The sequence below is a fragment of the Zonotrichia albicollis genome, chromosome 2 (assembly GCF_047830755.1).
Source record: "Zonotrichia albicollis isolate bZonAlb1 chromosome 2, bZonAlb1.hap1, whole genome shotgun sequence".
Lineage (NCBI taxonomy): Eukaryota > Metazoa > Chordata > Aves > Passeriformes > Passerellidae > Zonotrichia > Zonotrichia albicollis.
Genome location: NC_133820.1, coordinates 79078677 through 79104362, shown reverse-complemented (window position 1 = coordinate 79104362; position 25686 = coordinate 79078677). Strand labels below are relative to the sequence as shown.

Here is a 25686-nt window from a genome sequence, read left to right as displayed (position 1 = left end):
TTTAGAACCTGATTAACAGAAATAAATAATTTTTTGGGGTGAAAAACATGAAACAGTTTGTTAACATATTGGTACTCATAGCTTCAGCTTCAAGTGTCAGATTATTTTCTACATGCTGGAAAAGCATGCAAACAAAATATACAATATTCAATACAGATTTATTCTGCACCTATAATAAGGATATGAATTTATTTAGGTAATAAAGGATGTTTTTAAAAATGAGTCATTTAGTTTGCTTTATTTAATCATATGTTACAACCAGCTTAGCTAATTTCCACTAATATCTCTCTGAAAGTTCTTTTCATAATTTGTTTTTGAAAATGCTTTTTGAATTATTAAAAAAGAAAACAAATAAAAAAGAAATGCTTTCAGAACAAGAGACCAATATAAAAACCTTTCTCCATTTTAATGATGCTTTGTTAATTTTTCTTTTTTAACTAGAACATCTCTAGATTAAAAAACAAAAAAGTTTTTGGATGTTCACATTTGAGCTGTAAGTAGTACTCTCGTTGGGTGACTTAATGGAAGTTTGGAGTATGGCTGTTGTGTTGTGGTGGGGAAAGCTGCTGCTCATGGAGGTACAGCTCATCTCAGACGCGTTCACCTGACCGGTTCCCAACGTGCTTACTTAGGCTGCGGAGCCCGCTTACGCACGAGCCCGGCCTAATGGGGCAAGTGGGATGAGGCAAGACTCTAACAGGATGTCTTAATCCCTGTGCTGCCTGAAAGATATGAATACGATAAAGGAGAGGAAAAGTTGATTCAATCTTTTAACAGAAACAAGGCTTCTTTCTCGCTAGATTGCATATTGATAACTTCTTAGAGTAACAAAGCTTCTTCTAGTGATTAGAAAAACTTTGTTTCTGTGCACTTCAAGAGTAGAGCCTAACGATTCATAAATCTGGCACGGTATCAGGTACAAATCACTGTAAGATATGACACAACTACATGTAATGTGGAAAAAATATCTGCATTTTAGTGCACAGGAGAAACAAACTAGTATTAAAACAAGCATTTAGTCAGGATCAGGATAAACATCTTGTTCTGTGTGTTTTAAAGTGTTTTCACATGCAGTATTACAGTTTTTCAAATTCTGAGTTATCCATTCAGACTTCACTGACAAATGAAAGAAGTAAAAGTGGAAGGGACAAAGAAATTACCTCTTTTCCTTTTGCTTCATGTTCATGGTTTCCTTTTGCTTCATAGGCCAGACCATGTGAATAGAACAGGTTGCAAATGCACAAACTGTCTTTCATCAATACCATCTGTATCCATCACAGCTGTTTTAAATCTTAGGTTAAAACAACTATTTGAAGACAGTGAAATTCACCTATGAGATAATTAATCATAGTAGGTTAGACCAGCTTGGTCCACTATGTTCTATCAACAGAAGCATTTTGCAATGGTCCATTGCAGCACTTCCAATCCAGGTGACGTTATTTATAGTATGTAGCAGTGGCAATAAACTTTCCTGGTTTCTAATTTAGGAATATCAAAACCAGCTCTATGTTCTTTATCCCAAGGACGTTGTGGTACTATTAAACTAGTCTGATGTTAGTGTTTTCTCAAAAATATCACACTGAGACACAAGGTGATGCAATGCCCACTTCCCTCTGCTCTGAATACAGGAGTGAAAACAGTGCTCACAGAAAGCTAATAACCAAACAGCCAAAGAAGCCACATTGAATGATACAACTTAAGGAATTCCCCTCTACAATTAGTTGAACATTAAAACATTGTCTTTTTTAAATATCCACCCTCCATCAAATGCTATGGCTCTTATTTGTGTTATTGGGCTAAATGCACCTAACTGGCAACATACAGCTGAAAAGTTCTACGCTTGGCAAAGTCAAGTGTTCAAGTAGTCACAGTATTCATACTCTAGTATTTGCCAAAAGTTTCTTACTATTTAACAGAGTCAGGTGCTAAAGAACAGGATAAATAAAATCTAGAAAACTGGTATTTTTAAAGTAGACATCAGAAAATGACGAAGGAAGAGGTGTATATTAAATTCAGTATTGTAACTGTACTGAGGAGCTTTATGCAGTCTGTAGAAGGTGCCTCAAGCCAAGAGACTGGAAACTCTGAATGTTGTCTCAGCAGTTTCTTTCCAAAGCTGAAGGTCACTCCTTTCTTCAGGAATGCCCCTATTATCATCTTACCCAAAAGGAACTTCTGTGAACACATTAAATCCTATCCATCACCTGAGGAAAATGGTACATACTCAGTTTCCTATGGAAGAAGTATAATAGTTATAAAGCTATAAAGCTGTTAAGCCAATAACCTTCTCAGGTTTATTCAGATGCAGTTCCAGTTTTTGCTCCAATAAATCCATGTTCAGGATCACACTTGCTCGTATTCCAAACCTAACTACTGGTATTTCTAAAAGTGAAGCAATGTTAGAGCTGTCATCTTTTGTGTAGATCAGGTCTTTGTGGTGTCATGACTAGGACAAGACAAGGTGATTCCTGAGAATCCCAGCACAGCCCTGCTTTTGGTACCTCCATGGCTCAGGGGTACCCAAGCAGGAGAACCTTATAGTTACATCTTTATATTTTCAGAAATTACATAGAACTGATAAGAACACGGAAAATTTCTTACATGAAAGAATAACAGCAAACAAAGCTGAGAAGGTGGATCAGGTAACCCTGTTTCCAGAAACATCCAGTGCTTATCAGAGATACTGTATATTTTTATGAAAATCAGGACTGTCATTTAAATAAGTAAATGTGGTGCCTGTCATGAATCTGACAATTCTTGGAGTCAGAACAGTAGATTAGACAAGTTCATGAAGATGATGTATATATATTTAAAATATAAATAAATATAATAAAATGTAAATAAAACAGATTATATTATTATAATTATATTAGATTACATTATATCATATTAATTATAAAGAAATATATTTTAAAATAAAATCAACTTCAATATACTTTATTGGAATGTAACTCATTACCAGAAGCACCTTAAAACATGGATGTTCACAGGAAAATATTTTGCTTTGTATTAAAAATAATCAAACCCAAAAAATTTCAATTTTAATATTAAAAATGTATATGTATTTATATACAATATTTCAGTTTACAGTTACAAAATAATAATAGTGTATTATGAAAATTTCTTGATATTGCTGCAGCCGGAAACATAACTTTATATCGTTGTTTCTTTGTAATTTCACATAGTTTAATGGATTGAAAATACTCTGTACTTGTTTTTAAATCACTCATCTATCTCAGAGTTACTATCATGGTGTAGATCTATTTGACAAAGGTTTCAGCCTGCCCAGATGTGGAATGGTGCGTCAGAATGAAGAACCACTATATTTCATAGGATTGGGTATTTGGCTTTCTTGGACAAGAGATCTAATCAGCTCACTCAGGTTTCCTTAAGGGAGGTTTCAGACAGTCTCCATTGTGTAGGAGGGCACCCTGGCTGTGCACTGAGATTAGCCTGCAGAGATTTCATGGCGTTGAGAAAGAAAGGTAAGCTCCCTCCTGCTGCTGGTAAACACTGTTATTGTTCTCCATTCCTTGCTGAATGGCACAAATGCAATTCTGCAACCTTAATTACTGCAATAATGGAAGAAATGACACAAAATGACAAGGAATGTGCTAATTCAGTAAGGCTCAAGTCATTGACATATTAGTCCCTGTGGGGGCCTGAATATATGTTGTATTGTAACACCTGTGTGGTTCTGAGTTGCTCCAAACGAGCTGCAGCTGCAGGGTCCTTAGTTGGGCAGCAGCTGTAGCTCGTGAAGGTAACTGAGATAAATAGGGGTGGGCCAAGAGCCCAGGAGGAGCCCCTGAGAAGAAAGGAAGGAGTGTGTGGCAGAGAATGGAGAAGAGCCCCAGCAGAGAGGCGAGAACAACGCTGCAGCGAAGATTACAACAACTGGTGACCCCGTGTGATGAAGAACACACAACCAAACATTGAAAGAAGGTATGGAATCCCCCGGACAGCCGAGAGCTGTGGCAGCCTGAGAGCTGGGACTTTGGAATATCAGCCAGAGAGCTGGGACTATAGAAAATAGCAGCCTGAGAGCTGGGACTTTGGAGTATCAGCCAGAGAGCTGGGACACTAGAAATGTAACAACAAGAAGTGGTAGAAGATAGGACAGCTGAGAGCTGTGGCAGCCTGAGAGCTGGAACTGTATGTGTATTGTCATTGTATAATTGTTAAAAGAAAAGGGGGGAAATGTGGGGGCCTGAATATATGTTGTATTGTAACACCTGTGTGGTTCTGAGTTGCTCCAAACGAGCTGCAGCTGCAGGGTCCTTAGTTGGGCAGCAGCTGTAGCTCGTGAAGGTAACTGAGATAAATAGGGGTGGGTCAAGAGCCCAGGAGGAGCCCCTGAGAAGAAAGGAAGGAGTGTGTGGCAGAGAATGGAGAAGAGCCCCAGCAGAGAGGGAAGAACAACATTGCAGCGAAGACTACAACAAGTCCCTTTATTGCTTGTTGTTACTTTCAGGCATGTACTCTTTTACTCATAAATACTGAGCGGATTCTGGGGACTTAGTATTTAAATAATAAATTAGTAAAACAGAGATTAATGTGAAAAAAGTGGTGCCCAATAGTCTTTTAGAAGCTGTCTGGTCAGTACCTGAGCACAGAACATGTCTGATGAAGTTAGCCATCCTTGCAGTTAGCCACGCTGGCAAGCTGCATCATTTCCAATGTCCAAAAATGGAGACTTGCTAAATGTTATTTATAAGCTAACCAGGAAGGAAAAGGTGGCAAGTGAATAGGCTGCACCAAAATATTGTATTTTTCCTCGGCTGAGACTTCCCACCGCACCATGAAGGAGATGAGTGATATTGATTTTTTTGTGAACATCTTACATGTAGCTGCGGATGACAATGTGTGAATCTGTGTTTACACTGCCTGGAAACCAGTCCTGTGAAACAGAGTGACAGGTCTCCTGTATCTGCGGCCCTGTACCGGCAGAGGGGAGGGCGAGAAAGCTTGGGCACAGAATCAACCCTCTCTCAAGGGCTCAGAGAGAACTCAGTGGCAATATTTTCAAGCTTTTTTTCTAAAAAGGACCACTGCACTTAGGTAACAACCCCGTTTAAAACCCACATTTACACTGCATATGTAAATTCCCTTGTAGAAGTCAAGCATTACCTAACAATAATGCACAAAGAAACAAATTCTTCCAAAGAACTGAAGAAGAAAGCAAGATTTGCATGCCACAATATGAATTTCTAAAATCATGAAAAACAGGACCATTGGGAATTGCTAACAGTTTCAGCTGCAACACTGAATAATCTAAGTAATCCTTTTTCTATTGAACCAAAAGGAAAAATGAAAAGACTTTCATTGAAATACAGTCATAAATTCCATCCATAAGACTTTTCCTGCAATTAAGTTACATTTACTGATCCACTACTCCCTTAAAAGGAGCATTAACACAAAGACTTCAATTATTCATGGTCAAACAAAGTTGATTCTATTGCTACAGTCAAAGCGGCATTCTCTTTTACTGTGGTTATTTCTGTAGTATCTTCAAATAGGGCACATAGTCTGTGAAAACATGTAAGTTTTTGAGTAAAAGCTGTTTCCATGATCAATCCTAACTTCTTGCATTTAATACTTCTTCCTTTTGCTCCTTTCATGAAGATGAAATTTGCTGGGGGTTTTTGTCCCCTTCATCCTTTAAAGGGTAAGCCGATTGAAATATTCATTTTTTTAAACCTAGGTCAAACATCCTGAGAAAAAGTCTTTCTCTCTCTAAAAGAAAAACCAAGAAACAGAAACCACAGGTATTTACTGTTATGGAAAACTTATCAGTGAGGAAAGAAACCCAGGGAACTCCACAAAATGACCTCTGTGGAAGAAAGTTTGTGGTTCTTGTGTTGTCAGCAGAGGGCTTAAAAGAGCTGCAGAGGGTCTAACACCTATGAAGAGCCATACCTACTTCTGCTGCTGCTAAAAGCTTCTCACTCACTGTTCCACAATTCCCAAGGGCTGTCCATTTCTGCCCACGATGCCGTCCCCCGGGAGCTGGCACCCTCTGCTGCTGCTGCCTGCTGCCCAGCCCCAGTCTGAAATACCCAAAGCGTAACTGCCTTAATGAAGCTGTGGAAGTATGCGCTTTAAAGGTCAAGAGTTCCCAATCAATCCTAGGAATTTAAGAAGGGGATAATATTGCCCAAAGACACAAAGGTCGAGAATGAATACAGATTCTTGATATTCTTTGGTATAAGAAAATACCAGGAATACATTTCTTTGACTCAGTAAGAAGTCTGCCATATGATCTATTAAATGTAATGTTAACAGGGAGAGAAATGCTTTCCTCAGTAGACCTCGCTAATAAGCATAACCCTGAAAGATGACAGGATGTTACAGACTCAAACTGTTGTGTATAAATCTGTTTTCATGTAAATGTGCCACAGACTGACAATTGATTGAGACACATATACATAATAACACAAATACTTCTTCAAAAGGTAGTAATTTGTTTCTACAATGTCATGCTCTCTGAGTCACGTCTTTCAAAGACATGGAAGTTAATGAATGCCTACCAGGAGTAAAAGAATTCTGCCTGACCATCTTGCAGATGTCTGAGGTTTAATAGATTTAAGTGTTCCTCTTTTTTTGCTGGAACTAGGTATCATAAAAAAGTGTAACTGAAGAAAAAGAAAATAACAGGTAATGTATAAGAGGTAGGAAATTGTGTAGCAGTGATACTGGCAAATTCTCAATTGATTTCTGAATTCTTAGATGTTCCTCTTTTAAAAGGTTTCACTGCTGTTTTGTGCAGAAAATCTTGAAGAGAATGAAGACTATTAATCCAGAAGGTATATTATCTCTTTGTACAGGAAATATTTAGAAATTACAATGCCAGTGAATTAATACCACAGGATTCAGTAGTAAGCCTTAAAAGTTTAGGCCTTATTTAAAAAAGCAGTTATGTTTTCAATTTTTTCCTCAAACAAGAGATTACCTTGATGCACTTCAGCTTCTTGGCTTCAGACAAGGGACAGAAAGGTGAGAAAGCAATTACAGTGTTAAAGAACCCTGAAAATCCCAACCTGTACTAAAGCATTGTCTTTCTTTCCTGTTCAACCCAGGTATTTAAAAAACTTATCACTTAAGTAACACCTACTTAATGTACCAAGAAATGTGATAGCAGATAGAGATTTTTTTGGCTTTGCTCCCTTTGGTTTGAAAAAGAGGAACTGAAGATGATTATGTGGGTTGGGCACTTCAGTCACAAGTTGCTTACATGCATGACTACCCTTCAAAATTTCTCTTTACTTCATTATTTTTGACTCACACATCATTGACACAAGGCCTGTGACAATAGGAGACTGCAAAGACCATGAAGAAGAATTATGGAATAATTCATTTGACAACTATGTTTGTGGGAAAGAACATCAGTAAAAGTGCTGTACAGGTACTGCAACTGAGCCTTTTCATTACACGGAGAGCAAAAAGCTTCATTAATTTTTGCTGTAGGGCATCTCACGTTTGAATACTTATATTTAAGTGACATTCTAGCTTTCTCATGAGAAGCTTAGACAGTCTCCTCCTAGATAATTAATTACAGCCTTGCAGTCTAGTGAAGAATCACAGGAAAAATACAGTCTTCAACTAAAAAAACCCCAATGTATTGAGGATATTTAGACAAGGACTACATGTATTACAAGAACCTACCAACAGCATTGTGTGTTATCAGTATATTCTAATGAACTACTTTTATTTCTGCACATTTAAACATGGACCTTGCTAATAGTAACAAACGACCCCTAAAAATCGCAATCCTTTGACAGATTAAGTCACCTTGTCATCTGAAGAACTGTTTAAATATCAATAAAATGTCACCACAAAATCAGCCTGATTTTCTGTCAGCCTTCTCAGAAAATCAGGCTGCCTGGAGGACACAGAAATTTATAATGCACAGTTACTCTATAACAGTAAAAATGTTCCTGGGTATTGCACTTCCATGGAAGAATTAAATAGAATTGTGCCTTTTGGATGGTATTAAGTAAATTAATGTCACTCTCTGATATCAGATAATTTAGGCATAATACCACAGAGTAATTTAATTGGAATTCTGATAATCAGTCATCTAGTCCATCTCAAAGTCAAGTCCAATTATACCAGTTTGCTCAGGAGTTTGCTGGGTTATGAACGTCTCCAAGGATGAAGATTCCACCACCTCTCTAGGCAACTGTTTCAGTATTTGACCATTCTCACAGCAAAAGCATTTTTCATAATAGCTAATTGAGTTTTCTAGTGCTCCATCTGGTGTCCATTGTCTCTCACTCTATTGCTGTGCATCTCTGAGCTCAGAGTCAGGCTCTCTTGTCTCTGTACCATCCCATTTGGTAGTTGGAGACTGCAAGTTCCTCCTGTAAGCCCTCTAATATTAATGCCATACAAGTCCAGTTCTTTCCACCCCTCCTTCTACATCAGGTGCTTCAGCCCCTGGCCATCCTGGTGCACCTCTGCTGGACTCACTGCAACATGTCAATGCCTTTCTTGAGCAAGCCCAAAACTGGATACAAGGCTCCAGATGTGACCTCCCATGTGCCAAACTGAAGGGAAGGATCACTTCCCTGCCTCTGCTGACTGTCCTGTTGGTAATAACCACCTGGGATGTGGCTGGCTGGCACATTACTGACTCACATTTGTTGTTCACTGGGACCTGCAGGTCTGTTTCTGTCAAGCTGCTTTGCAGCAGTGTTGGCATATGGGGTTATTACATCCTGGATGTGGGGCTGCCACTGCTTTTGTTGAACTTCATACATTTCTTGTTGACCCAATTTCCAGCCTCTTGAGATCCTCTGAGGGCTTTCCTTCTACCACTCCCTCTGGTATTGCCTGTGAACTTGCCAAGGGATGACACTATTCCAGCAGGACACGGCATTGCTGATCATGTTTTCTTTAGGTAGGTGTGTCACCCATCTTACAGTCTGTATCTCACCAATTTGTCTATAAACACACCATAGGAAAACAAATTGGAAATATTTAAGATTCCGACTAGTATCTTGCCTAAAATAGCTCACAGTCCTTCTAGATAATACAGTTTATTAGTTATTCATTGATAACAGATAAACAAAATAGTATGGGAAGTTCATTTAGGGACTGAATCACATTCATATCTATTACAATCTACAAAATTAGTATCTGCATATGGAAACTGTTTTATAGGAAATAAAAGTTAAGGATTCTAGTCACATAAAAATATATGTTAGATAAAACCTAACTTCTGGAAACTTTATTCAGAAATGACTGTACTGAATGTTTGTGAGCCCAAAAGTTTTTGTGATTTTTTCCCCAGAGAGCAGCAGTTAGTCTAATAAAAGATTATCACATCTGTCTACACACTTGGCCTCCCTCACTCACAGAATGGTAATTTTAAACCTGTGATGTGCAATTGCCAGCATTTTTACCTTGGTCTCTCAGAACAAGAAAATGAAAAAAAAGGAAACTGAAGCTTTCCTGGAGCAGAGGAAGTACTACTGTGCTTCAACTGTTTGGAAAAAGGCACTAAGAAGAAACAGCTTTCTCTTAAATTAAATCTGAGCAATATTTTCAGTGTGCAGTACTTAAAAGATCTATATTTACGTTATACACAGAAATGTACCATATGCAGTCAAGAATGCTTTGAAAAGTTAGAGAACTTTTGTATAATTAGAATAGATGATGGAGTGGAATAAACAAGTAGAATGTGTTCTTGGACTTTGGAGCTTATTTTCATACAATTAAATATGGTAAGTTATCCATTTCCCTGCTGCACACTACAGTCCTCACCCATCATGGTTCTATTTTTATTATTACATTGATGTAACTGCACTACTGTCTAGCCCATTAAGTATCAATGCTGATAATTAGGATGTATTTTAATGCCTGTTTGGTTATACAAATGACATCAAGTGATGAACTACAAATTAAGGCCAGTAGGAAATTTTGTTTCCAGCTGACATGAATTTCCTTTATAGAAAATACAATACTAATGCATGTATATTTTGAAAATTTCCATTAGTCAGAATAGTTGCAAGGGATGTGGCATGAAACACAGGGTCCAGGAAAAACAATATAAAAAGGCTGAAACATGCATTAATTTGAACACCCTGAATAACACATCCTTTAACTACCCAGATTATAATTTGTAGAACACACTAGTGTTTATTTATCTTTAAATTCAAATAAATGTTAGCAAAATTATTGCATGTATCATTTTCACACATTTTATTCACATGAGAGATCTAGAAATTATTTTATGAAGCATAAGAGCATTTGACAGTCAAAAAAGAAACAGTTAAAACCAAACCAGTTGTTTGCTTTTACAGTAAAATGAGCATCACTATGGTGAAAATAACTTTATTTAAAGAAAAGCTCCCCAAAGGATTATTTTGAATAATTTTTGAAAAATGCTATGCTGATGTTTTCTTCTTCAGTTTCTTGTACCACACAGGTACCTCTTTATTTGTCTGTAAAAGAAAGAACATTTAGTTGTGAGACAGTGAACAAAAGAAAAACATGCAATCTACACAATTTAAACAATCTACCCAAGTCTCTATCCTTCCTATGTAGTTCAAAGTTGAGTTCTTTGCTTAAATGCAAATATCAAAACCAAAACGACCCATTTAAAGGTACTATTACAACATACCAGTATTAAAACCTCCCCATTTCCAGGTTATAAAAAAGCAGATTTTATGGTGAAAATGAACTAATTTTTAAAAAAATATACATGTCACAATGAAAACAAGCATCAACTGTGCCATAAATAGGTTTCATTTGAAATAACATCATCTGTGTTTTCCAGCTAAGAAAGGAATAGATCTTAGAAAAGAGATCTTAGGTGTGCCAAAACTGACCAACATTTTATGCAGAAATATAGTTCTTAAAAATATTTAATTGAAAATAAAAGAATACAGAAGTTTTCTAACTCTGTACAAGGTATTTTAGGTGCAGAGAACTGTCTGTGAGCAACTTTTCCTTGCCTTCATAATCCTATGGGTTACTGCGACACATTCAGGATTGCTTGTGGCAAATTCAGTGGTGGTTTGTATAAAATAAAATAGTTTAAGTTTTAATAGAAATAGAACAAATCAATTGGATGTGGAACAAGGTAAGGACTATTCTGCTTCCAGGGTTGGGTATAATCTCTTTAGTTAGTGAGCACTGTCTCAGTCTGTTGTCCCTAAACTTATTCCTTTCTAGTTCCCTTTTCTGACTCCTCTCTACTCATTCTTTCTTCCAAAACATAAAAATAATTTAATTTAAAAGTCTGCTTTATTATTTTTGAAGACTCCAGTTACATAAACAAATCTGGTCCATTTGTTCAAGCTTTTAGAATTCTGGAAATTGACCTAAACTGGCAGGATTTTTACAGGACTACTGATTTCTTTTCCTATCTAAAAAGAAAACCTGTGCCATCTGCCCATTTTCAGTTCTCTACTCCTAAGTCTGCAAAGGCTAGAGTTTTTCACAGAGAAACTGGTTACAATTTCTTAATGTAATGTTTTCCTGTATTCCTACACAATTTCTATATCCCTAAGTAAAACAGGACAGATTATGCAAGGAAACCCCAGATCATTTTCACAAACTGTTTGTTTATGTTTCGGCTGTTTGCTTATGTTTCAGATCGCTGAGTAGCTCCATCAAAAACACAGTTTGGGCAGTATGATTTAGCACTACCAAAAGGACTGTGGATGCAACAGCACTGGATAAGCCTGTGTTTAGTCTAATAATGCTATTCAAGCAAAATTTGAACTCCTAAATGTCCTCATATCATGTCCCAAAGATGCTACTGCTTCCTACTTTTTATGTTATACACCCAATACATGGGTGTGTGCTACACTATAAACCTCATTTTATTTAAGGCACTGTATGTTAAAGTCTCTACCAGGAAAAAAACAAAAAAACCCAAAAAAACAAAATAAGAAAAAAAAAGAAAAAAGAAAAAAAGAGTTCTCTTTGGACCAAATCAGCACATGTGTTATGCAGTGTGGATACATCCAGTTCGCCCCAGAGAAAGGTAGCATTATGAAGTTTGTAAATAAGAGTAATGACTGGCTTTGTGATTCAGCATTTCAACTTGAATCTATTAGTTCAGACACTGTCATAGTCAGAAACTTCTAAACCATTTTCAGGAAACTTTCCAATACCAGAGGCACTAAATCTGAAGTGGGCCAATTCAAATATTAAAAGCCAAGTTTTTAGTTTGTGAAGGAATAAAACAGGGTCTTATACTGATTTTATAACATCAGGCTGCCATAGCAACAGAAGTGATATCAATACTGGTGTTCTGTTTTTTATATATATTTAGATACATAAGCACATACATGTTAATATATATCAATTTAAGCATGCAGAAATACACCTATTTCCTCACTCCTGCTTCCTAATATAGATATGTACAAACTCCACTTACACACAATCATAGCAGATTTAAATTAGTATACATGGTCTGTGAATCCCTACAACTATTAAAATCTTGCTAGCCCCTCAGTGTTGTAATACAACAATGATTTTTTTTTTAAAAGACCTGGTTTGCTGTGAACTTAAGATATAGAAAGTAACGAAATCATTAAAAATTTTTTCTCCTTGACACTGACTGTTTCCATAAAGAGCTGAATTAATTACAGATCTCCCTGAAGGATGAATCCACTTTTTTTTAAAAAGTGAGGAGAACCATCAGAAGTTTTGGCACTTACTCTTATCACAGTACTTACAAATAATGTTGGCTTAGGTGTAAATATATTTTCTTCTTCATGTTCTGGCAGCAGTTTTACCAAAGGGATTGACTGTTTTCCAGTTGCACTTTTTACACCAATACGAGACTGAGGTAGATTTTGTTCACAGCTTTTACCACGTAGAGTAAAAATAATCTGCTTCATTGTGGCTAATTCCTATAAAACCACAAAAGAACAATGCTAAGTTATTAAGTTAAATTACATTGGAACCTATAAATATTTATTAATAATAAATTTATATCCACCAAACATAGATAAGTAAATGTAAAAAAGAATATATACTTGCTATAATTGATAAGATTACTACTTAAACCCTAGCAATGTAAGAAAATAAATTGGCACAGAGGATTTATACACCTCAAATTTTGTCTTGGTTAAAGGCTGTAAAAGAGAACATTTACTGTGTAGTAAGAAGCGCATTATCTTTTTTAACTTTGACTTCCATTCCATTTAAAATAATTCTTTTCCATTTATTTTTTCAGGCTGAGGGACTGTACAAATCTAATTTGAATGACTGTGGCAACTTGTACTTTTGAGCACTAGGTCTTGCACAGAAAATTATAAATACATTACTATTTCTTTATAATCTGGATATATTTCTTTATATTTAGATTAGAAAAGAAAAATCAATGAAGAACCTTTAGAGGATGTACAGTAAAAATAGGATCAGAATGGAAAATAAGTTTTGTGAAAAATGAAAGTTCCAGTATGGAAAAAGGAATGAGAAAATATAGAAATGAAGCCTTTTTTTTGGATATCCTATAAAAACAATTTGAATTTAAAATGTAATCTTTCCTTAATACTTAAATATGAACAAACCAGATTACTCAAAATGTACAGTAGAGTGATAAAGGAAAAAACATAGCATTTTCTGACTTTAACTGCACATCTTCTCTTGTCATGTTTCACCACATCTACCTCCTGATGTTCCCTCTCCCCCCATGTAATGGTTATGACTACTATAAAATAAGTTACAGAATGTAAAGAGAAGGAGAAATAATTAATGTAAATTAATTATTATTATTACTATTAGTAGTATTATTTAGAGCATTCATCACTGTAGAATTAGAACAGCAAGATCAGTAGAAAAGCCTTTCAATGTGTAAATGTTAAGACAATTTTACATTAGTTTTAAAACATTAATGTTTTTGTTTGCTTGCTTTTTACAAATGGTGTTGTCTTCAATAAGCAACACTGTTACTGTATTAGCATTATATATAATTAACATTCTAACTCATCTCTCAATCAGAAAAGGATAATTTGTGTTTATAGCTGAATGACAGATATTTGTTAAATCTTACCTATTTAATAACTGCTAGAAAATTACACTGATGTACATTCTATTTTCATTGAATTATTAGTAATTAGTTAAAAAAACCCATCAGCCTTTTAAAATACTCCTGCCATATACCTTCTCTCTGTCCACTGCTGCCTTTAATACAAGAAACAAAGTCAAAAGAAACATGCTGAAGCCTTTAAATTGTCGAACACTAACTGAGTTACATGAATGGAAGTTACACTCCACAGACCAGCTTTATCGAGTGTACAAATTGTTCTTGTATCTCAGTCATTTAATATTAACTATTTGCATAATTCAGCCATGTGTGGTGGCATGTTGAAACAGCATGACTGCAGAGCAGCTGTTTAAAAGGACTGCATAGCTGATGCCAACATGTTTTTCAAAGTTGTAAACTCTGCAAAGATGTTGCCAAAGCAACACATAGACAGAATTTCTTGATGAAAATAACTCAAGCAAGTATACAGCAAATAAATACACCATCACAGGAGATTAAATTGTACATAAACAATGTTTTGACATTAGCAAATGGTGTTCCTATACTTAAACTGTGTTATTCTGTGGACCAAATAGTTGCACGTTTGAACAAGGCAAAACACAAAAACTGTCACACAGATTTATTTCAGAAACAGAGGTGCAACTTGAATGTGTAGGGTCAAATTCTCTTGTGTCAAGATCCACTTGGCAGTTTAAAGTCTTCTCTACTTAACAGAATCTGTCCTGTACTTGACAGCACTGTGTGTTTTCAGACTTGGAATAGGCTCTGGAGAGTCAGCTCTCACACAAGCTTCCCTTGTGACAGGAGGATTCTCTAATGTGAAGCTATAGGAAAGAATGACAGGGAGTGGGGATGAAAAATTAGTCCACAACGAAGAAGATATTTTGGCATCACAGCCAAATTTATCATGAGGATTTAGCTAAAGTTGTCTTAATATTTGTTCTAAATCCCCTCCTCATTTAGTAAGAAAGACCTTAAGACACTTGGCAAAATAAATAGCACAAGAAACACTGAATCCAACAGAATTACTGGTATGTGTACTGCTAAACAGGAAAAGAAAATTGCCACAACACCTTTGCAAGAGATTTGCTGTAGTCAACAAAGGAAAAACTGAAAACAAAACTCTGCCTTGAACTGCAGTAATTTTAACCATCTCTTCAGATTTCTGTGCTCCTGAACACAATCTTAATTCTTACCTCCCCTTTTAAGTTTCAAACAGTCATGAGTACCTGCTACTGCTGGCATGCTATCTTGATTCTATAAGTATTATTTTCCAATCCTAAAATCCAGCAAGTTGATCGGAGATTGTACTTAGCAGAAATATGTGAACTTGTTCCAGTGGGAACAAGACCTTCTGAAAGAAGAGGAAAACAGGTAGAGGGTTCAAAGGAGAAGGTCAGAATCTTTTGTGGAGAAGGACATGAACTAGCTTCAGGATAAGCTAAGTAAAGGAAAATGTGAAGAGAAATGGATGAGCAAAATTTTTCTACTTTTTACTGTGTGAAGTCCATGTTTCTATGCCCAGGCAGAGCTGTGCACATTGTTTACTTACAATATCCCCTTCAGTTACTCAGTGCACTGTAGAAAACAGTGTTGCTAAAGCTCTGCATTTCCCAATTTCTCTGGGGAAGTATTTGGTCTTTGCCACGCTGGCTCCTGGACATATAAGCCATGCTACGCAAGATACGTGTCACTGTTTTGAGGCTTCCAGGGTTGAGGGCTTTGGCTTTGGAGAGCCAGACAGAAATCCTTCTTGGGAGGATTATGAGTACCAACACCTCTGAGTGGATTCACCCAGCTCCTCCCCAGGTTGGCTTTACACCTCTGGCCTCCCTGTCACCAACCACGGGAACACAAGCACCCACTCACCGCTTACGCAATGTTCTGTGGGGACGTGGCAGTGCAGACACATGGAAAACAATGCAGTTGGCAAAAAACAGTGGGTTAAGATGACACAAGGAAAAAAGTAACCTGTGCAGCTGGCACAAAAACAGTGTTTACATACAATTAGTGTCACCCATACAAACAAGTATCAGGACTATACTATTAAATATTTTGAAAGTCTGCCCACAGCTACCTGATGAATTTTTGTTGAGGATGTTGCTCTGTGTACCAGCACAAGTCCAAAAAATCAAAGTAATGAGCTATGTGACACTTAATTGGGATTTCACTCGAACTTGGAACTCCTAAATTGCTGTATCTAAACATGAGTATCTAACCATGAGCTAAGAATCCAATTTTCTATTACAGACAATGCAGATTGGAAAGTGACTCCATTCAGAAGTGGGACACTCTTGGTGTTGTAACATTAGTCTTGCTGATTAGGCTGCTGTTAACTATAAAGCACAGAAAGATACCTCACCACAGACACCTTCATTTTGATATCTAAATTTAGTTGTGATAAGCCAGATCCATTTCTCACCTCACTCTCCTTATCATTTACTTTTCTCAGGCTTCTACTTTGCCTAAAACAACTTTAATCCTGAATAGCCAGTGTGCAATCATACTTCCCCTTGCACACAGATTTGAAGTATCAAATTATTTTCTTAAAAGGAACTAACTGGGTTTTTAGAACAAGTTTTCACACCACAGATTATCTACTTGGTAGGTTTTCCAAAACATACATAGATTTATACTTTAGGACAATCTAACATCCTGTATTCTACTTATGGATATTAATTCATATTTAGTAAAGATTACTTGAACTATAAAAGGATACTTGAAAATTCAGCATACATAACCAGAAAAGGAGTTGGAATTCAAAGTAACTGATTAGAATGAATGGACTGAGAATACTGGGAGTGATGTAGCAGGAGGTGAAGTAAGGTAACATGTATTGCATTGTAAATAGTATCAGAAGAAACTACTTGCTCATTTCCATTTATTTTTGGTAAGTTATGTCCAACAACCTTAGTTAAAAATAGCAAAAGCAATTTTGTGTGCCAATATAGAAGCGGAGAAGGAGATACAAAGGTTGGACTCGATCTTAGAGGTCTTTTCCAACTTAAGTGTTTCTATGACTCTTTATTAAGGTACAGGAAAGGGATAGACAGTCTTTTCCACAGTGTCCATTAATTAGAATGTCTTCTAGTTTGGAATATTTCCCAAATTCTACCTTGCTAATTTATTAGGCTAAATAGTGGTGTTGAGGAACCAACTGGAAATCATCAGCCTTTAAAACAGTGTTAAAAGAACCAAACTGAAGAAGTGTAAGTAATTTTTAAAAGGTAAAGTAAAAAAGGGTATTACCTACTCATACTTCAGAAAATTCAGGGACTTTCTAATGATGTTTGAGCTTAAATTAAAAGCAAAAAAGAGCTGTAGTTTATTTAAAATAGATTTTACCTGTCTATTATGGATAATTAAAATAGGACCTAGAAAAATGGATCAGTTTTGGAATACAAAGGATAAAATTTGATTCCTTCAACTAGCAATGCAACTAGAAGATAAGCAAATTCAAAAATAATATAAAATATAGTGTATTTTGAGTTACAGATACTATAAAGGGAACTCTATTAACATTGGTTTTGATGTCCTTGATACATGCTCAAACATACATGTACCAAAAGAGCAGCCTATGTCTTCCTAATTCAAAATTAACAGAATATTAGGTATTGTAACAAAATCACAAAATGAAAAAGAACTGTCTCGTGGGAAATGACTGAGGCATACAAAGGTGCTCATGTAACTGAAGAAGTATGTGAAAGAAATACCTACATTAAACATTGTAAGCAAGTATAGTATCAAGACAGTAATTTCATTTTTTTCAGTGAATTGTCAACAGCATAATTGTTTTTCTTTCTGTCTCTGTCATGTAACTATAATCAAAGGAAGAAAGAATCCTCTTGTGTGCACTCAAAAGCTTGCAATAGCACTTAACATTATATATGTGTATATATAGCTATAATAACTATGTAAATTTATATAAGCAGTTAATGAAACATATCTATCTGTCTGTCTATCTATCTATCATACTCAGGAAGCAGATACAAAATAACAGTCTTAAGAAAAAATAACTGGCTAACAGGAATCAATGTCATACATGTCAATTCTTAGGTTCTTACAGCAGGGAAGTCTTGCACATCAAATAATCTCCATACAATGATCCTGAAAAGAAGTGTTATGTAGATCAAACCAAACAGTTGGAACTCCTCAGTAGGAAGAGATATATACTGTGTAGTCTCAAGGTAGCTCATTGTAATGGTAAATTGAATAGCTTTTTCATATCACTAAAATCATAGCAGCAACCAGCGGGTGTCAGATCCATCTGACTCTTTCCTCATGCAGTAAAGCTCATGGGTACTGCACTCAGGTAAATGTCCTCTAAAGCAAAAGTGACTCAGATAATAGAATGTCAGTTAACTGAACCTTTATCATGGCAAATGGCATTCTACTTTAAGCTCTGCATATAGAATTTAGGAATTCTGTATGCAATTTACAATTGCATATATTTAAAAATTTACAATTGCAAACTTCACCTTAGATTACAACTCCATTTTGAAGCAGAGAACTTGTATTGTGGAAGCTGAACAAGAGATTTCTGCCCTACAAAATGTATCAGGTTCTGGCAGAGCCACTGAATTTTGATGACTGACAAGTGTTCCCAGAGAAGAACACAGCATAAAAGAATAGCACAGAAAACCAATTTCACTGTCAAAATCAGAAAAATCAGATGAAAGAGGGATAAAACTTGAGGTCTCCTCCCTCAGGGATGCTGATCAAAAGTTAAGGTCTTTCAAAATTTGTGAGCTGAGCACTAACGTGACAATTTTAGATATGTATTCTCACTCCCAATCCCTAAGTCTCCTGTACTGTGAGAGCAAAGTATGTATGGTCAGGACCTCTTTTGGAAAGCTGATATTCTTCAGTTTAACTGCCATATGGTCCCCATGCGGTTAAACTATAACTCAAAAAATAAAATATGTATCGTCTGGAGTTTGACTGTACACCCCCCATGCATGGAAGGGATTGAACAAAAAATTGCTTCACAAAAAGACTTTTAGTGCACCACAACTTGAGACCAAAGACTGGACTCTTCTCAGTGTGGAAGCCAAATAGTAGCTTGGAATGTAGCAGACTGGTGACTATTATGGCTTCATTAACTTCTAAAATAACATTAACAATAAAACCAATAAATATATTAGAACATACAAGTGAGGGAAGATAGCCATACTGGCATGAAAAACATGTTCATGGCAAGTCAGCACAATCTGTCTTCACCTGCATGTTTCCTCTTAGTTACTCAGCTATTGTAGTCTTCAAACAAGTCTGCACAGGGAAAAAGAGAGTTCAGAAATTGAAGCTACAGGTTTGTTAAAGAACCTTGATTTGAGAAACTTAAACCAGCATTTAAGAATGTTATACTCATTTGGTAGTGTTCTATAAAGAGCATATTCTGGAATGATTTCTCAGTCTCTGAAGAATGAGAAGTTCAGGTTCAATATACAAGAGAGGATTCAGAGATAAAAAGAAAGTTTTATACTTCCTATATCTTCTTCTTGAGGGAAAATTATCTTAATCTGAGAAAAGTCAGGGCAGGGTGGTTCAGAAGGAACCATCTTCACAGTTGACTGTCTCAAGGTGTTCACTAGGATCAAGATTAATGGGCACATCAGGTGATGGTAGAGAAATGCTAAGGATATTGCCCTCTACGAAGTTCGGTGCAGTTCCTCTCTTGGATCCCTCTTAGACTTCTACTGAAACTTTTGTGAAAGTAAAGGTACCTTGAAATAAAGTTATATAATTTAATTGCTAATACTAAGGTGGACAGGGATCTTTGTGAGAACTCTGATTGCAATGTGGCTTTGGAACATGTGACAATTCTGACTAAAGTTTGCCTTTGGAACACGTGACTGGATACTTGGTTGGATTTCCTCACATGCATCTTTAGATATCTTCAGTCATAATGTTTAAACCTAGGCAAACTAGCTTGTCTGATCCCTTTATATTGCTGTTGGTGAGAAATTAAAAAAGTAATAATAATTTTGCATATTTTAAATGAGATTAAGGTCATAATAGTAAATCACGTCATAATAGTACCTGTTTCTTTTTCCTAACTGCAAATCCCTAGATGATTTTCAGGTGTAGATACCTACCTGATATATTTTTTATATTAGGCAAGATCCATTTCTGTCACTTTGTCACTTGACAAGTAACTTTTCAAATCATCTTTACAGTGGCAGTACCTTTGACAGCACTGGAATTTACCAGTTAAAATGGAGGTAAAAAACCAAAGCTCACTGTATGGATTTTTGGCATAAACATATTTCTGCACAACAACAAAACCTGAAACAAAACCCGGTTAAACTTTTCAACATGTTAAACTTTTCAACATGTTAAACTTTTCAATGACTTGCATGCAGCACTTTGAAGTTTGAGTATGGTACTCAAACTTTGGAGTGCACTACAGAAAGGAGACATATGTGTCATTATCAAGGAATGAGACTCTCAAACAGAAGTAGTACCTACAACATCTCCTCTTCAGAAGTGCTGACAATTCACACAGAGAACTATTTTATAACTGTCCTTCAGGGGTTTTATTCCTGCTAGAGACATACTGCAGAAGGCAGGCTATAACCTGGAATGAATTATCAGTTCTCTTTTCTGGCTGGAAGTGGAAAAAAGACCAACACCATTAGCATGGATTCACAACACTGGACAGTAACTTATCATTAATGATGGCAAGTTGTCAAACAGAAGAAAGACATTGCAGAAGTGCCATTTTGACATGACAGCAAAATGAAGCAAATGGTCAGCCAGTCCATTCCCTTACTTAAGACTGCAGGTGGATAGGAAGTAGTGGCACAACTGGTGCAAACTCAGCTTCAACAGTGGAACTCCTTGAGCTTTTGCCTATCAGGAGCAGAATCTCCATCCATAACAGAGCTCAAAGAAGATTTTAACAACCGCCCATGAAATCAAGAAGACATCACAAGTCATGGTTCAATCCTTCAAGTAAGGCAGAGTGTATTTGACATAGTTGCATCCTAATTGCAGCTGTACTGGAAATACAAGAAGTCAGCAAGAATTTCAGTGTGAGAATTGCACATATGGTCATCTAAAGCATATGGATCACACTGTAAAGCTGGAAACTGGAAGACAGTATGAAATGTCCTGATCAAACAAATGAAGCTGATAACTGGGTAGTGGAAAGATGCCAGACCATATGCAGGATGTTGATAACTTCTCTGCACTACACTTAATTCACTAGTTCTCTATATCCCAGTGCATATAAAAACCTTAAAATGAACTGACAGATCTGTGACTATATGGTTCTACAAACTACTTCCAGTTTTATAAGGTGAATGCATTAGAACTGTGGCAACAATAAAATGTCCCAGTCACTGCAGAGAACAGCTTCTGTTTTTTTAGATACATAAAAATCTCTGCCTATTTCAGCTGTATCTTAAATTTGTTCTTAACAGTTTAATCTTTCTAACTTATTAACAAAAATAGGAAATAATTTGTCTCATAATTCAGAACTAACATGTCAAATTGTTAAGTTTTTTTTCACTTTGGCATTGTGGATCAGAAATATATTTGTAATTGTAACTAGAACTAATTCTCCAAGTACTTTTTTTTTAGCTCAGCCATTGTCACATTCATTTACTCAATATTTAATAAAAACTATGCTTTCTTAAGTTCACCTAACAGGAAACAAATGCTAACATGCTAATATGGTAAAACAGCCATATTTTCATACATTATTATGTAGAAGCTACTGTATTTTCTGAAATGGTAATATTCTAGTTTAATTCTCCCTGTCTTTGCTATTTCTTACAGTATTTAAATTCACTTTCCACTTGATAATAGTCAAATGCTATCATGAAATGTACAAAAGTAAAATTTTTACACAGCTAGATATGCAGTAGAATGAGACAGAAATATACATAGCCAATCCAGGGAAAAAAGAATATAACATGGGATAGATGTTGAGAAAATCTGAACAATTTCAGATTAATCAACAATTTCTTGTTTAAAAGTTTATCCCTTTAATTGATTCTAGCTGCCTCAAAACCATATAATTTAAAATACACAAGCCAATTCCATCCCATAATCCTTATATATGTTGCATTTTTCCTATGAAACCTCCTATTTAGTACAGAACCGCTTACTGTATACCACTGTGAATAGAAAGATAATTCTTGCAAGAATATATATTAAAGATAGTAACACATTCTGAATAATACAGCTCAAAGAAAAGAATCAGTGCTGTTAAGTCCTTCCTCTTCCTAAATTCACTGCTATTTGGAATTCACTGTTTATTAAAGCTTGACAGCAACAAAATAGATAACAAAAAGATGAGAACTACTGCTTAGGAGCATATTTTTCTTTGTAAAAATGAGCCAGAAGCTTCTCTACACTCGTTTAGCTATGTAAATGTCACTTTGTTTCTCCAAGCTTAAAGCTGAGAATAGCTCCGGGGCTTACTTGTGATGCAGAAATGTTCCTGTAATCTACTTAGAAAACATGCAGAACATTAATAGAAACTAGAATCTTGGAACATAAACGTAGCATAAGAAAAATGATAATTACTCTGTGGCTTAACATTTAAAAAGAGAGCTAAGCATTGTACATCAGCATTTTTTTAATATAAAACAAGTTGCAGCACATAGATGAGCAGGAAGTCGCTCACTTTAGAAACACAAATAATTTTGACATTATCGTGTACAATCTTTTTACACAGAAAAAGAGGGGGAAGAGGCAGAGATTGAAATTGTTTGAAGGCACCTGTTACCAATCACATCTTTTCATTCGTGTCTTCCCAACCCCTGCAGATACCCCTTCCTTCCCCTCTCCCCAAGAAAGCAGTTTTCTCCTTTTATCCACTAAGCTTCCATCCCTGATTAAACACGTACTGCCCTCCCCCTTACGACTCCAAAGCTTTTTATGAGCGTCTGAACTTCTCTCCACCTCTGTTTTTTTGCAGATGGCAGCTGTTGCTACTCTCCAGGTTCCTAAATCCAACATATTGGCTTTCTGTCCTAGGTTATTCCCAGTCAATCTTCTTCAGCATAACTTAATTACAGCTAAGGATAGCATTAGCCAGACTTTAAAGTATGACTAATAATGAAATGCTGAAAACTCATCTGGAATTCTCAAGGTCACTGCTGAGATGGAATTAAAATCTGGGCACAGAGAATTTAGCAGTGAGGGGTAGTCTGCAAAGGCAACACAAAAGTAAGAAGGACAAACTGGTAATATAGAGTGGAATGGTCAAAGTAAGGTAAAGCAGAGATACTTCAGGACCCCTTGCATTTCCACAAAAAAAAAAGAAAGAAAAATAATAAAACCATCTGACTTTTCTTTCACTCTTGTGGGCAAAAAACCAGGATAACTATTGAGAAAAACCAGGATTTTGTGCAGGATACTGACAAAAACAGAGGCTACTGGATTCTCAAACACTGTCAACATTAAAATTTTGGAACAATGTCATGGAATTCTGAATTCATGTGGCCATGTTTCAAATCTAGCATTCATAAGCATTTATGTAAATCCTTGGAAACATTAGCCTGATCATTTATAGATGCTCTGAAAAAACACTTGGAGCCCTTCACAAACTATGCATTTCCTAATATGACAAATCAGTAACTGTTTCTCCTCTTGGTCACATGGACTCCCTCCAACCTTAAACACACTTAGAAAACACATTTGGCAACCATTTATCAAAACCTAAAAAATAAGTCAGATTTTAACATTTTAAAGATAATGAAATAACTATTTTCTGTTCTTAACTTATGCTAAACAATATTGCCTTATGCTTATCTCATTTTCTTGCATCCCACCACATCCTCTGTTTCCTAGAACAAAAAAAGCTAGACCTTTAATCTCACTCACATAAGACCTCTGGCCTGTTGTGAAATTTCTTTTTATATAAAAAATACAAAATATACATCCTACAGACCTAATGAAAACATTTTTAATTCACATTTTTAGTTTTTAAGATTTAATCTTTAAGAGACTGGCAGGACATTGCAAAGTGGCCTTTTTCAGGAGACATTAATTAAAAAATGAATGTAAATTCTCAGAATGATATGAAGAGAAAACATAATTGTGAAACTGCTTCCAAAATGCAATCAGTTCCTATATAAGAAGATGACTTAGAGAAAAGGGTAATTTGTGTCTAGTTAGGAAAAATAAATGCTAAGGAAATTTTCATTTCAGGCTTTTGAGCTGAGACATGTAACAAACAAAAGCCGGCTGTGAGTGAGATACTACATTAGGACACATGAACTCTTAACCTCTTCCACAAATGGGGGAGTTTTGGACAAAACACCTTTTCTTTTATTTTGATTATTGTTTCGGCAAAACAGGGATAGTAACAGTTTTCTGCTTAACTTGAGGGTATAATATTTGTGAGACAGGTGTTCAGCTACAATGGTGAAGGCCACAGAAATATTCAGTTAATAAATAGGATTGTTCTGACATATTGATAAGAAACTGTGAAAGCCTGGGAAGGGGAAAGAGTAACATGGTTTTAAGGGAAAAGCATTAGGTTTACTCATAAATGGTGAGTTACACATCACACATGGAATGCTCCTCACCTGCCAATTGGAAAGTAAGTTCAACATAACAGGCGCTCAGGCAATTAGCATTTTAATATTAACCTGGTAGACTATTTTCAGCAAGAATAGCTCACTAAGAATTTTTTATTTTTTAATATGTTTTAAATAGAATAAGAACTTGCAATGGCTAACCAAGATAAATTTTAACCTGATCTAGCTGAAGATTCCTACCAATTCAGGTACACATATTTAGACAGATTTAACACTCAATTTGAGTGACACAACAATTTCCTGACATAAGCTAAATGGATTTAAGTAAACAAATAGCAATCAAACTCCATGTGTCTGTAGCCATTTAACTGATTGATATCAACCAGGTTTATTTAAACTACTACATGTTTTCTACTTTGTCCCCTAGCAGACCGCCAGAGCCTGGTTTCTGGTTGCTAACTTCACTTGAAGAGCGCTGGCGCAGTAACACATGAATTTGTCAATAAGGCAGGTGACTAGTTCAGCAAGTTTACATTCTATCACTTGTATGCACAGCTGCTAATGTAGGGTGAGTGCACAGATGTGTAAAGCAGACAAAATATCAGCAGGTTGTCATATCTTCTTACCTGATGTATAATATTCATGGGCTGATAATGAATCATGTCTGCATAAACAATTGCATTGCGGGAAATAAATGGTTATTGTAAATAGCCTGAATTTGCAGCATTTATGTAATAAATGTTACCCTTCTATTTCTTATGACAATGATTTCGTAGTATTAGTTTTACTTTTTTAGGTTAAAAATTACTGCATTGCCAGACTGAGTCAGATACTGGCGATTTGAAGCAGTTAAAAAAATAGTGTAAATGAAGTCCTTTATATTCATATAAACAAAAATTGATCTTAGGACTTGAAGGAACACCTATTAAAGTCTTCTATTGGTGTATCTTATACCACTCTCTCTTTTTTTTTTTTTAAGATCTCCTACAGTATTTCTATTTGAAACATAAAAAGAACTCCATTCATTCTACTTGCTCTGCTTTTTCTCCCCCTCCCAAACCCCAGTGGGTTATGAACTTCACATTAAAAATATAAACCCCAGCTAGTTAATTTTCAAGATTTTAGAACTCAGTTTCTACACTGTTTGAATTGGAAAAGCTAAAATAGATTTAATTGTGC

At 35.8% G+C, this 25686-nt stretch overlaps 1 protein-coding gene across 4 annotated transcripts in view; it reads right to left on the bottom strand.

Annotated features, from left to right (window-relative positions):
* Nucleotides 1–7701: 7701 nt before the first annotated feature.
* PIBF1 (progesterone immunomodulatory binding factor 1) overlaps nt 7702–25686 on the bottom strand; it is a 108680-nt gene continuing 90695 nt past the window's right edge. For all 4 annotated transcript variants that reach the window (XM_026793761.2, XM_074535521.1, XM_014267403.3 and 1 more), the window contains exons 17-18: nt 12696–12872; nt 7702–10448 (exon numbers count right to left, since the gene is read on the bottom strand). In XM_026793761.2, the coding sequence (XP_026649562.2) occupies nt 10392–10448; nt 12696–12872 (234 nt within the window). In that variant the 3' untranslated portion in view covers nt 7702–10391. The remainder of the gene's footprint in view (nt 10449–12695; nt 12873–25686) is intronic.